We start from the raw sequence: 11,951 nt of genomic DNA on the forward strand, positions 1-11,951 counted from the left end.
GCGTGGAAAGAGGGATTTTGTGCCTCACAGTAAGCTATGAAAAGAGCTCTAATAACATCAACAAACTTTGAATTATAAGGCAAATTTAAAGTTTTCTGTCAATAACATTCTCCTCACATGCAGATCAGATTCTTGTGAGCAATAAAACGTATTTGTTTTGACACATTTCTCACCGTTTTCTTCACACGTTCCGTTATGCAGGCCTCGCCGTCGTTCAGAAATCGACGTCAGCCAGTGATGATCTTTTGCAGTTCGCGGAGATGGACACCTTCAGCGGCGTGAGTACAGTTTCACTTCTGGCCCCCCTCATAAGCAAGCGTAGCCGAACACAAAAGAGGTCAGGCCTTGTACCTCCGTCTCTCTCACTGAAGGTGCTGGTGGAGTCTGACCATTGACATTTAGCATTCCTCCGCGCTGCCTCTGGGTTCTCAATGGGGGATTGAGGGGTGCAGAGGCCAGTGCCTGGTTCTCAAGGGTAAAAACAAAAAGGCTCTTGAAAATCCCAAGGAGTTCCCATGATCCCAGGAAAGACCTTGATCCGACCTGTGTTAGATTTCCATTCCGCGGATTAGGGCGCACAAAAAGTACATATTTGGCTGATTTATTTTTATCTTTCGCTCCGGATTGCAGACAATGAATTGCAATGTTTTCCTTGACTGGCACTGGTGATTTGGCAATAATGAGAATTTGTAGAAGTTTCACAGTTTAGTCCAGTTCTTTTTTTTTTTCATAATCATTCACTGACATTTCTGAGTCAGTGCAGACGCTTGTAGTGACATTTTATGGTGGAAAGTTTTCAAAGTCATTTTTCAAGGTTTTTTTTTTCTTTCCAGTAACATACATAATCTGTTAGCATCAAAGGAGCACACATGCATAAATAATTGACTAATTCACTTAAAGGGGGCCAGCGTAGATTAATTAAGCTTGAATACTAATTATGTTTTCTGTCTACACCAACTGACGCCGTTGTTGTTTAATAAGAAACTGTTTGGTGGGTCACAATTACCGTGCACATATAAGGCTGCTCCATAAATTAAGACGCTTTCACATTTTAAGGCGAGAATGGCTTTGTGTGCCTTTGAAACCAAATGCTAACCTTATCTGTGGTGATATAAAAAAAAAATATGCTTTGTAGATGTTTTCATTATTCCTATGACATTTCATTGATATGGTCATTTCTATTATGTTGATAGATAAAGAGAGGCTTTATAAACATGAACTTTTATGTCTATTGATTGTCTCATCTTTATTATGTCTTATCATTTTATTACAACCCATTATGACATATATTCACACACATATTTTTTATTAAGACAAGATGATTTTATTCACTTGCACATTCATTTACATTCAAATTCAGATCAATGCCACTCTAAGGGACCCGCTGACAGAATAGCCTCAACACACAAAATATTTTTTAAGTATAAATTAGAACTCAAGGAAGAGACAAAACATGTGCAAGAAGCTCTTAAAACTCTTGTCGTTTCCAGAAACACTCTTGTCCTTGACTCCTCTGCCTGGCGCGCAGGGCGCTTGTCTGGAAATGGTAGCTTCAAGTAGCTCTGTGAAGACGAGGTTGTGCTGTCTACGCTCCCCTGGCAAGCAGCGCGCGCACAGGGACAGAGCAAGACAGCTCAAAGCTGGGGCCTTGTTTACAGCTGCGTGGGGAAGAAAACAGGCAGACGTAAATGAGGGTTGACGGTTTCATGAAGCACAATTGGTTGACGGCAGATTCAATGTGACTGGGCTGAACTGGGCGATGATCCGTACAGTATGCAAAATTCACTTTCTAGCTGGTCTGTGCCCACCAGCCCCTAGCAGCAAGCGGTCTTCCCCAAGCCCTTCTAGCTATGCCTTTGAATGCAACAAGAACTGAACAAGGCATTGTTGTGCTCAATTCCTTTTGACAACAATCACATTTAAAAAAAAAAAAAAAAAAAAAAAAGAAAGTCATGGATTTTTTTTTTGTCACCAGTTATAAATGATTTTTTTCTCATGTTGACTGCGAAGTAAGCAGTTTGTGTGCTGCACAGTGAAATGTGTGACGGCTTAAGGGAGCATGCATAGATGCTTTTCAGATGACAACAGAGTGAACTCAGGGTGCGTTGTGCTACTGTATATGTATGTTGTAATATACCCAAATTTCTTGGCATGTGATTTTGCTGCAGCACCGTGAATTTAACATTTAAGTGCAATGTGACAGGGAATTTTAGCCTGCACTGGGCGGGCTTACACTGCTATTGAACAGCTATTCCTATACCTCTACAAATCCAGTTTAATATCACAAACCTCTATGATTCTTTTTTTTTTTTTTCTCCTCAGGATTGAATTGTTGTTTATCGTTTCAGAAATGCAACATCTGCATGTTCCATCCGGTTATGGCACATTAAACAACAGTCCTTGTATTACAAGGAGCATGCTGTCAATGTCAGTGGGGTCCAGGGAACGAGATGAGAACCAGGCATTTTTTCTTAGCTCTCTAGACAGAGAGGCTCACATGGCGCTGTGTGGATTAGATTTTTAGTGACAATGACCCAAAGCTGTAGGCCTGGGGTGTATGTACTGTACTCCTTCTGTGTACTTTCCCTTGTGTGTTTACTAGGGTTGTTTTTTTTTTTTTTTTCACTGGAACTGAACTTAAGGCAAGAATACATTTATAGTAATCAGAGGACTTATTGACATTTGCAGGACATGGAGCTAATTTAGTTTGCACAGTGATAAACATGGGGACTGTTAGAAATGAGACCAAAACAAAACGGTGCCTAGAGGAGAACTAGTACGAACTGATATGAAAGTCACATAACAAAAAGGAATAAAACAACTATAAAAAAACTTTTTAAATAAAAACATTAAAAAATTCTATGTTACATTGCAGTGTGAATTATGTATATGTATTAAAGGCTGCTGTACATACATACACTTTTCAAGATGATATTCTAGATTATTCTATGCAGTAATTAGGGTGATAAACAAAATGCATTTGTATAGCCTAAGATAAAACTTAATGTGATTTCTGCTTTGATCTCTCCAAAGTGCCTTTAGCCCTGAGGGCAAAAGCAATAATTTGTGAAATAAAGAGTGTTATCCTCCTTCATTGTTCTAATTTGATGATGCATTACTTTGGCAAAATAATATATCAACTCCAACAATAACTTACACAGTATGTGCTGTTAAAGTAACAACAGAATTTACTGTAGAGAATTTTAAATGTATTCATTATGGTTTCAAAATTGTCTGTGAGGCTCCAATAACAGTCAACATTTTAATACCACATAATGAATGCAAATGTCATGTAGCTTATTTAAATGACTGCTTCAGTTTACAACACAGTATTGTTAAACTGGTCTGGTATAATACAGAGCAAATGGCATTTTTTTTTTATTAGTAAAATTACCTGATTCATTTGCCCGTAATTGTTTCAGGGAGTTTCTTAATTTGCACATGCACCCAAACAAGATTTGTCTTGCAGAAAAAAAAGGTGTGTCTGACAAAATGAAAATAAGAAAATAAAAGAAAGCACAGGCAGACAATCACCACTGACGCCGAATTCGCCAGCCTCTCGTACTCCACAGTATGTGAAACTCAGAAAAACTGATTGGAACCCAGTCGAAATGAAAATGGTTTTTAAATAAGTTACAATTAGATAAGCATTAATCTCAGTGGTATAAATGAATGTCTTGCTGTAGGGCTTGTTGAATGTAAAAACAGATTTACAAAAACTCCTCTTACCAGATTGGTCTGGAAGTAGTCCTTCTCCATTTTAATTGCTCTGTCATTTAGAGTTGAAATAAGCCCCCCCCTCCACCCCTTCTGCCCCCTTGATTTTGCCTTTGAAATTAAATATTGTATACAAATACATGCTGTTCATGGGCATGAGCACAGTTCATCATTGAAATCTGCATAAAATGATGCTTAAAAAGCTCCATACGCTTTGAGCAACGGAGCTCTTTTATATGGTGCATTCTTATGTAAACATATCCATAACAAAAACAACTACTTATGTCTTTTACCTCGGCTTTCTTATTGTTCTGCTTGTCCGCAGAAATGAGAGAAATGTGGGACTGCGGAGTTTGTTCCACATACTCTTGATTTCAAAGGAACTCATACTTGCTTTTTTTCTTTCCATTCCATGCCAATGTAGACCACCTAACAAGTCCAAATAATGTTGACTTTGCATGTGTATACAGATAGATAGATAATCATGCTTTACACATGAATTCAATATTGAAATTACTGTTAAAATTACCCAAGCTTTATGACACATACAAGGGGCCTGACATGGTGTTATTAAAGACGATATTTCTCTCTCCTGTGAGATTTTTTTAGGTTGAGTTCATGTGAATTGAAGTAATGAGAAGTGTGCCTGGATTTCCATACTCATTTGCACACCAAGACTGTGTACTCTCTCTGTGTAAAAACGCATAATTTTTCCAGGAGCGAGCTGTTGTTGCCCATTCATTTTAGAAACAAGGAGGAAGTATTTTAATGTGACCTTCATTACACATTCATGTCAACTTTTCTTATCTATTTATGATTAAATTCTTTTCCACTCCTGTTGTTCAATTAGTGCTTGACCCCTTTAGCGGCGATGTAAATTAAATGACATTTTAGTGTCGTCCCATATTTAAAATACTGCGTTAGTTGCGGATCATAAATGATGATCTTCATTCTGCAGCTAATTTATTCATTTAACAATTTCCCTCCAGAAGTTACAGCAGAAGGCTCTGCAGCAACCTAAGCAGAAGAAATCCAAGTCGGCTGAATTTCTGATGGGTGAGTCCTGCTTGATGAGTTATTGCTCATAATTTGTGTAAGGATTAATTAACTAATTACAGACAAATGGCTTTGGGCTAAATTTTGCTCTTGCTTGTCAGGGCGCAATTTGTAATTATTTTAATCATTTCTTCTTCTTCTCTTTTTTTTTTTCCTCCTCCTTTGCAGGATTCTGATTTAATTTTAACCTAATTGTGTTTTAGTGTCATTCGAGGAGGATGCGCTTGAACATTTTGGGGCACCAAATAGAAACATTTTGTGGCCAATAAATGTGCTTTTGTTTTTTTGTCACTTCGACCTAACTGTTGTGTTCCCCCTTCATGTCGGTGTTTGTGTTTTTTATTTATGTTTCTACTTATTTTGTCAGGGAGAGACGAGAGAGGCGCTCTGGTGGGCATAGAAAACCCAGCCTTCGATGGAGGAGGAAGCACGGAGCTTTCTGCTCCTCCGGTTTGTCTGGGGAGAGAAATTCGAGGTGACAGGCCAGATAGCACCCTTGCAGCTCACCAAAAAAAAATGGAGCTGCAAGCCCCTGCCAAAGAAAGAGGTGAAGCTTCATTCTTCATTAGCCTCAAATTTGTTGACAGTAGATGTGTTCCTGATCTAACCTTTTCTCTCACTCCCTCTTTCTTTCTCTCTTTCTCTTCCTCTCTCTCTCTCCATTCGGGGGGCCCTTGGTCCCTGCATTCCAAAGCAAGCGTGTCCTAACAAGCAACCCTCGTATAACTTCTTCCTCCGCTGGAGAACGCTACAGTAGTGGGTGTTCTATCTCTATCTAGAAGTACCCTCGACACAATCAGCCTTGACTCCCACTCTCGGCTACATGCCTTGTGGTGGGCTGGAGTCATAGGAGAGTGCATTTACATACGCTACTACGCTACCAAGCCGATCCGCTGTCTGTGTGGTGTACTCACAACGCCCCCGAAACACGGCTTAAGGCCAATCAGGCATACGAATATGCCCCCTTATAATTCAGTATGTCAGGGAGAACTCTTGAGGAATGGGATGGTAAATTAGGATGCGTTCAAGGTTGCGAGCGTGCCAGTTTTCTCAGGGATGAGTCACATGTAAGATTCTTGATTTAATGCGGTTTATTTTGCTTTTTTGCTGTGCATGGCGAGTAATTATTATCAATTATTGTCATGATGTTTTTATGCACAAGAGATAGGATTGCACTTGCACCATGGTGCGTAGAATATGAAGAAGCATATGAAGAAAAATTATTTTCTATCAGGTCAAGAAAGACCATAAACATACAGTATATGATATAGGAGACTAATGCTAAATCTAAACCAGAAATTAATAAGACTTTTTCATTGGTTGAAGATAATGGCTTTAGCAAAGCAATCAACCATTCCTGTAGTTATCATCTTTGTTTCTTATATCACATTTATTTTGGTGTTGAAAACGATGAAATCATGGATGCTGTATAGGTAAGGTCAGATAAGGAGATATAACTGACAGTGAAAGTCTGCTTGTTCTGGCTGTCTGTCCACGTCTCTTTTTCTCTCCTCCGATAGGTTTGTGACTTTCTACTATTATACTCTAGATAACTGAGAAGGGATCGAATCACACATTTATTGGAAACTTTATAGCTCATTCTTTTGCACGGACTGTCTATGTCATGCTTTTTTTCTGATTGTTGATACAGTACATTTCTATCCACATGTTTTTGAGCATTAAGAAGTTCTGCCTACAAAACTTCCAGTATATTGGCTTAGGTGTAAAAACAGCATTGCACTGAATTGTCACCACTCACCATTACATGACTCAATCCCAAAAAAGAATTAATAGGGATGCACTGATCTGACTTTTTCAGTCCCGATAGCGATACCTGGGCTTTGGGTATGAGCCGATACCGGGTACTGATCCGATACCAGTGTTTAGTTAATAAACTGCATGCCTCACTGTGCGGAAGTGACTTCAATCATTGCTTTCCTAACATTGTAAAACAAAATGTAACACATAAATACATAGATCAAATTTTACTGAATTGTATTAAAATAATAAAATCGTACACCTGCAACTTGGTAAAAAATAATCTTCAGGATTAACAGGAAATACAATTCAATTGTAAACCTTTTAATGCAGCAACAAATTGGTCAAAACTTTAAAATTCCAGTATATAATGTGTATTGTATACAAACATAGAATTTAATTGAATAGATCGGCCCTTATGTCACAGTTACCCGATCCATCTAATTGAGTCAGTATCGGCCCCGGTATAAGACCCGGTATTGGTATCGGTTCATCCCTAATAAAGAATAGAACTTGTTCATAAAGTGTGTTTTAAACATTATGTCATTATGTTGTCTTAGATTAGATTATACCGTATGTTGATAGTAGATGCTAAAAAACCTGCTACAAAATATTGATGTCCTATTTGTTTACACACTACAATAATCTCTCCATACATTATGTTCCACCTCAAAATTCAATTTAAGGAAGGAATGCTGTTCATCGAATTAAGAAAACACCACTAATCCTAAGTCTCAAAAGGTTGTTTTATTGGGAACACAAGACCAACTGTATCTTAGTGCACCGATATAGACTCTTTTTAAACACATATTGACATGCTGATGATGAGGGATGAGTTAAGTTACTGATTTTACTCTCTTCCTTTTTTGTTCTATTCATTTTGAAATGAACTTAACCATATGGTAGTTTATAAAGATTAGAAGTCAGGAAAATGTGATGCATTTCATATCAACACAGTCACTATATGAATAGGTTTTTGCGGGGCTGTCTCAAGTCCACGCACTCCCTCTTATTACTACATGTCTCAAAGGGCATTATATTTATCACACACTACGTGTTTTATAGGTTTATAACTTAATTTCTTTGTGGTAATTGCACTGAATATAAGATTTACATAAACTTCAAATCACTAACACAAAATAAGCAACAGTTTTTCATTAGGGAGTGTGAATATGCATAACAGTTCAGTGACTCGTGTGCCTTTTATTGGAAGATCACAAAGGCAGATCGTTCCATGTTTGTGACACTTCTATTTGGCCTCAACCAAAACCTTTCATTATCTCCAATTCTCTGTTCGCAGAAACTCCGGCTCTGGCAAAGAAGTGCTAGTTATTGATAATGTGCATATAAGAACAGAGAATTGAAATTTTCATTAGAGAGATGAACTGGAGGACAGCCAGACTATTTAGGTAAATCACAGATATGATTCAAAAAGGCGATCCACGAAGCTACCGCCATTATGCAAATTTGTGTTTGAAAAAAGGGTTTCATAACCTCAGAGCTATTTGCGGAGAAATTGTTCAAACTCTTTGTTAACGACGTAGAAGGATTTAACATGGGAATTTCACAGTCAATTTATGGCGCCGGCGAGGAGTCACACGGCTGCTCCTCGTTTAATAAGTTTCTCAGTCTGACTGTTTGACTTCGAGTAAGGACAGAAAACCTCATGCAAGATATTTCACATGAGCACGGCAAGCTTTTTTTGGGTAGTGGCCTAGTGGGCCAGTGGTGCTCCTATGCAAACACACTTACTCACATTTTTATGCGTCCAAGCGCCGATACCCACAGACTTCTATAAAGGTGATCCTTGTGTGGAATATATGACATGATTTAATGCATCATTTTTTTGCCCCACAACCTGAGAAATACAAGTAAAGCAATTTAGATTGGAGTGAAATATTCAAGGCCTGTAATGAGAATGATTTGGGGTTAAGAAAGCTGCTTGGTGGGGTGCACCCTTAATAGAAAGAGCCCCGGAGCCATCAGATTCCCATAAACTCTGTGGAGCAGACTTGATGCCCATAGGTCAGTGATTGCTAATAAGAAGTCAATGAGACATGGGCTCAGGTTATTTTCCTTTGGATCTGCTCCTCCAAACTTGCCCGGTCCTCTGGGCCGCTGACCTCGGAGTATTTAGAAGGTATTGTCTTTGAAATTCCAGGTACTTTTGAGCTTGTAGACTTTCTCATTAGTTCCTTTTGAACACGGCAAACATATGGCAGTCGTATTTAAGAGATTGCCTGCCGTGACCTTTCGCGGCATGCTAATTAGGCCCCAGAGCACCGCAGGCCGCGGAGAGGTGCACCGAGAGACCCAGCAGTCTCTTTCCCAGTTCTCTCTTTCTGCCTCTGTACTCCCGTCTCATCTTGGCTCTGCCTTATCTGGTAGCAGCCGCTGCCCCTGCCCTTCGACAGTGTGGGTTTCAAAATTAACATTTCGCTTCATGTGCTTCTAATAACCACTAACCTGAACCTGTACAACTCCCCTCTTTCCTCCCCCCTTCGCCCAACTCCCAACCCCTCTTTCTCTCATTCTCTCTTTCCACAGGAAATAAACGTGCCCAAAATTACTTTGACCCATCGTCGGCGGAGCAGACAGACCCAAGGCATCGCAGGACGGCCGGGGTCAGCGGCGAAGATGAGCTGGAATTAAGTATGCCATTCTCTGTCATAATAGTTCTCCTCGGTTCATTAAAGTGAGGTGAGAGAGATCACGGGTAGCACGCCGCCGTTTGTGACGGCAGGACGGTCTATGTAAATACACCAAGTGATGGCATCACGAGATTGGCTACCCAACTCGCTGTCATTGACGAAGGTCACGTATCGTTTGGTCAGTTTTCATTTCACCGCGGCTTTTTCTTTCCCCCCTGTCAAATGACACACGCAGAGCCACATCAATAGTTTGCAGCCCCCCTCCTAAAGTAGGCCTATTAAAAGCGAGCTCTTGGGAGCCAAGTAATATGCATGTTATAATGAAACATGGCTATTAATGGAGAAGCCATTTCACCTGTATCTTTTGGATATCACTGCCGTGTAATATCAAAGGATTCGCCAAACCAAATCTCATCACATGATGACAGGCCGGCTAACAGGCATGTTAATGCTCCTATTTCATTACCCCTCTGCATACACTTGATTTTCACCCCCTCTCCAGCCACGGCTAATATCTCCAGTTTGCATGTTAAGATGTGGTTTAGATTGACTTGTCTGATAAGTAGAAAGTAATTTTGAAGCACACAGAGTGCGTGTAATTTTCCAGCACCTTTTGAGGGTGTACTCATTTTATAATTGTTTTGACTTGTAGCAATATTGGATGCTGATGAAAACAAGCTGTATCAGAAAATGGCTGCATTGCTGGATGAGGACGATACCTTCATAAATATACCTGGTATGTATCCACATATTACTGCACTCCTATATCTTGGTAATTAGGAAGCAGCTGATTGGTTGCCCCTAATCAAAATAGTAAAGATACCATTTTTCACCACTTTAACTTGGAACAATTACTTTACCTTTACATTGTATTACTTTAATTTAGAACAATTACTTAACTATTACATTACTTTAATTTAGAACGAGGGCTGTCAAAGTCAACGTGATAATCACGCATTAGCGCAAATTCATATTAATGCCACTAATTTCTTTAACGCATTCATTTTAAAGCTACATTGAAGATATGTGATATCATATGGAACTAAAAAAACTAAGGAATCCATTGGTACCAACCATGTTATACTAGCTTGGTGCGAATGAGGCTAAATAACTAATTTTGGCGAGGAAAAACTGACATGGCCATTTTCAAAGCGGTCCCTTGACCTCTGACCTCAAGATATGTGAATGAAAATGGGTTCTATGGGTACCCACGAGTCTCCCCTTTACAGACATGCCCACTTTATGATAATCACATCCAGTTTGGGGCAAGTCATAGTCAAGTCAGCACACTGACACACTGACAGCTGTTGTTGCCTGTTGGGCTGCAGTTTGCCATGTTATGATTTGAGCATATGTTTTTTATGCTAAATGCAGTACCTGTGAGGGTTTCTGGACAATATCTGTCATTGTTTTGTGTTGTTAATTGATCATTTTCAATAATAAATATATACATACATTTGCATAAAGCAAGAATATTTGCCCACTCCCATGTTGAAAGTATTAATATAGTTTTAATTAATTGAGAAATCTCCCTTTAAGGTGCATTTTGAACAGATAAAAAAATGTGCGATTAATTTGCAATTAATCATATAATGTCCATTTAATCCCTCGAGATCACTATTTAATTGACATGTTCTAATTTAGAAAAATGTATCTGATTTCAAGTTACATTTTTCCAGATCTGATCACATGTGTAACTGCTACTTAATATTGTTAAGATCCAGTGTATTAATTCAGTTGAAACACTTATTATGTGTATTTTAATTTGCATAGTGTTATATTGATAAAAACTTCACATTTTAACATCATGAAACCACAGTTACCATTTGAAACAGTGTCCACAGCATTAAATATGGTGCCACTTAGTACCACAACTGAAGCTACAGTATATTTAAGTAAAGCTCAAGACAGTGAAATCATAAACAACCCAGACAAAAAAATAAGACGCCACATTTTCCACCAACACTAAAAGCAGCACTAACACAGAACAAAGACTAAGACTAGAAACGGACCTTCACTTGTAGTCACTGCTTTCCAAGCACAGCCATTGTCTCACAGTAGGCGTGCCTTTTCTCATTAGCTCAGTTTCATTTAAATATGTAGCCAACCAGGCAACATTGAGGTGGTTTAAGCTTAGCATTGTTCTGGGTGAAGACAGTCGCACCAGATCCTGTTGACATGACGCACATCTTCCTTGTAATTCCGGCGCACAAGTGATGGGTTTAGGCCCGCTTCAACACGGTAGAATTTAGCCGGCTTGTATTATTTGCCATTGTCTCGGATTTAGCTGTACCACCGAGATTAGCAGCCCCATCCATTGTCTTGGAATGTTCATGAAATCCCACAGAAAAAGTAAAGAGGATCTTGGATTAACAGTTCCTCCATGCAATAGGCTGAGAGACCGGGAAAGGAAGAGAGAGAGGAAGAGAGAGAGAGCTCTTACTTCTGTACTGTTGGAGTCCAACTGCGGCGACTGCCAGTAAGCACTTCACCAAGCTACAATAGACTTCAAGACAATCACCTTACGCTGTTGTATGGATGCCTCCCACCGGTGTAGGCCGCAAGTCTTCTTTATAGCTGCAGAACCGGCTCAGTGTATGTCACTCCTGATCCTGACATTTTGTGACTGCTTCTCAGGCTTTTGTCTTACAGCCCGCCACAAAGCACCATGCACATATCACAAGAAAGAGCATGAATACGACAAAGTATTAATAAAATGGACAGTGGCCAGTGTTGTAGACATTTTCTCAGAAAAAGAAATTCCTGGAG

The 11,951-nt window shown here is 39.3% G+C and overlaps 1 protein-coding gene across 1 annotated transcript in view; it reads left to right on the top strand.

Moving 5' to 3' along the window:
• The first annotated feature begins 260 nt into the window (after nucleotides 1-260).
• Nucleotides 261-11,951, top strand: part of ofcc1 (orofacial cleft 1 candidate 1) — an 88,875-nt gene continuing 77,184 nt past the window's right edge. The window contains exons 1-5 of the mRNA XM_037757599.1: nucleotides 261-278; nucleotides 4,707-4,777; nucleotides 5,145-5,320; nucleotides 9,079-9,183; nucleotides 9,835-9,918. Of these exons, the coding sequence (XP_037613527.1) occupies nucleotides 261-278; nucleotides 4,707-4,777; nucleotides 5,145-5,320; nucleotides 9,079-9,183; nucleotides 9,835-9,918 (454 nt within the window). The remainder of the gene's footprint in view (nucleotides 279-4,706; nucleotides 4,778-5,144; nucleotides 5,321-9,078; nucleotides 9,184-9,834; nucleotides 9,919-11,951) is intronic.

The sequence above is a fragment of the Sebastes umbrosus genome, chromosome 21 (assembly GCF_015220745.1).
Source record: "Sebastes umbrosus isolate fSebUmb1 chromosome 21, fSebUmb1.pri, whole genome shotgun sequence".
NCBI classification, from domain to species: Eukaryota; Metazoa; Chordata; class Actinopteri; order Perciformes; family Sebastidae; genus Sebastes; species Sebastes umbrosus.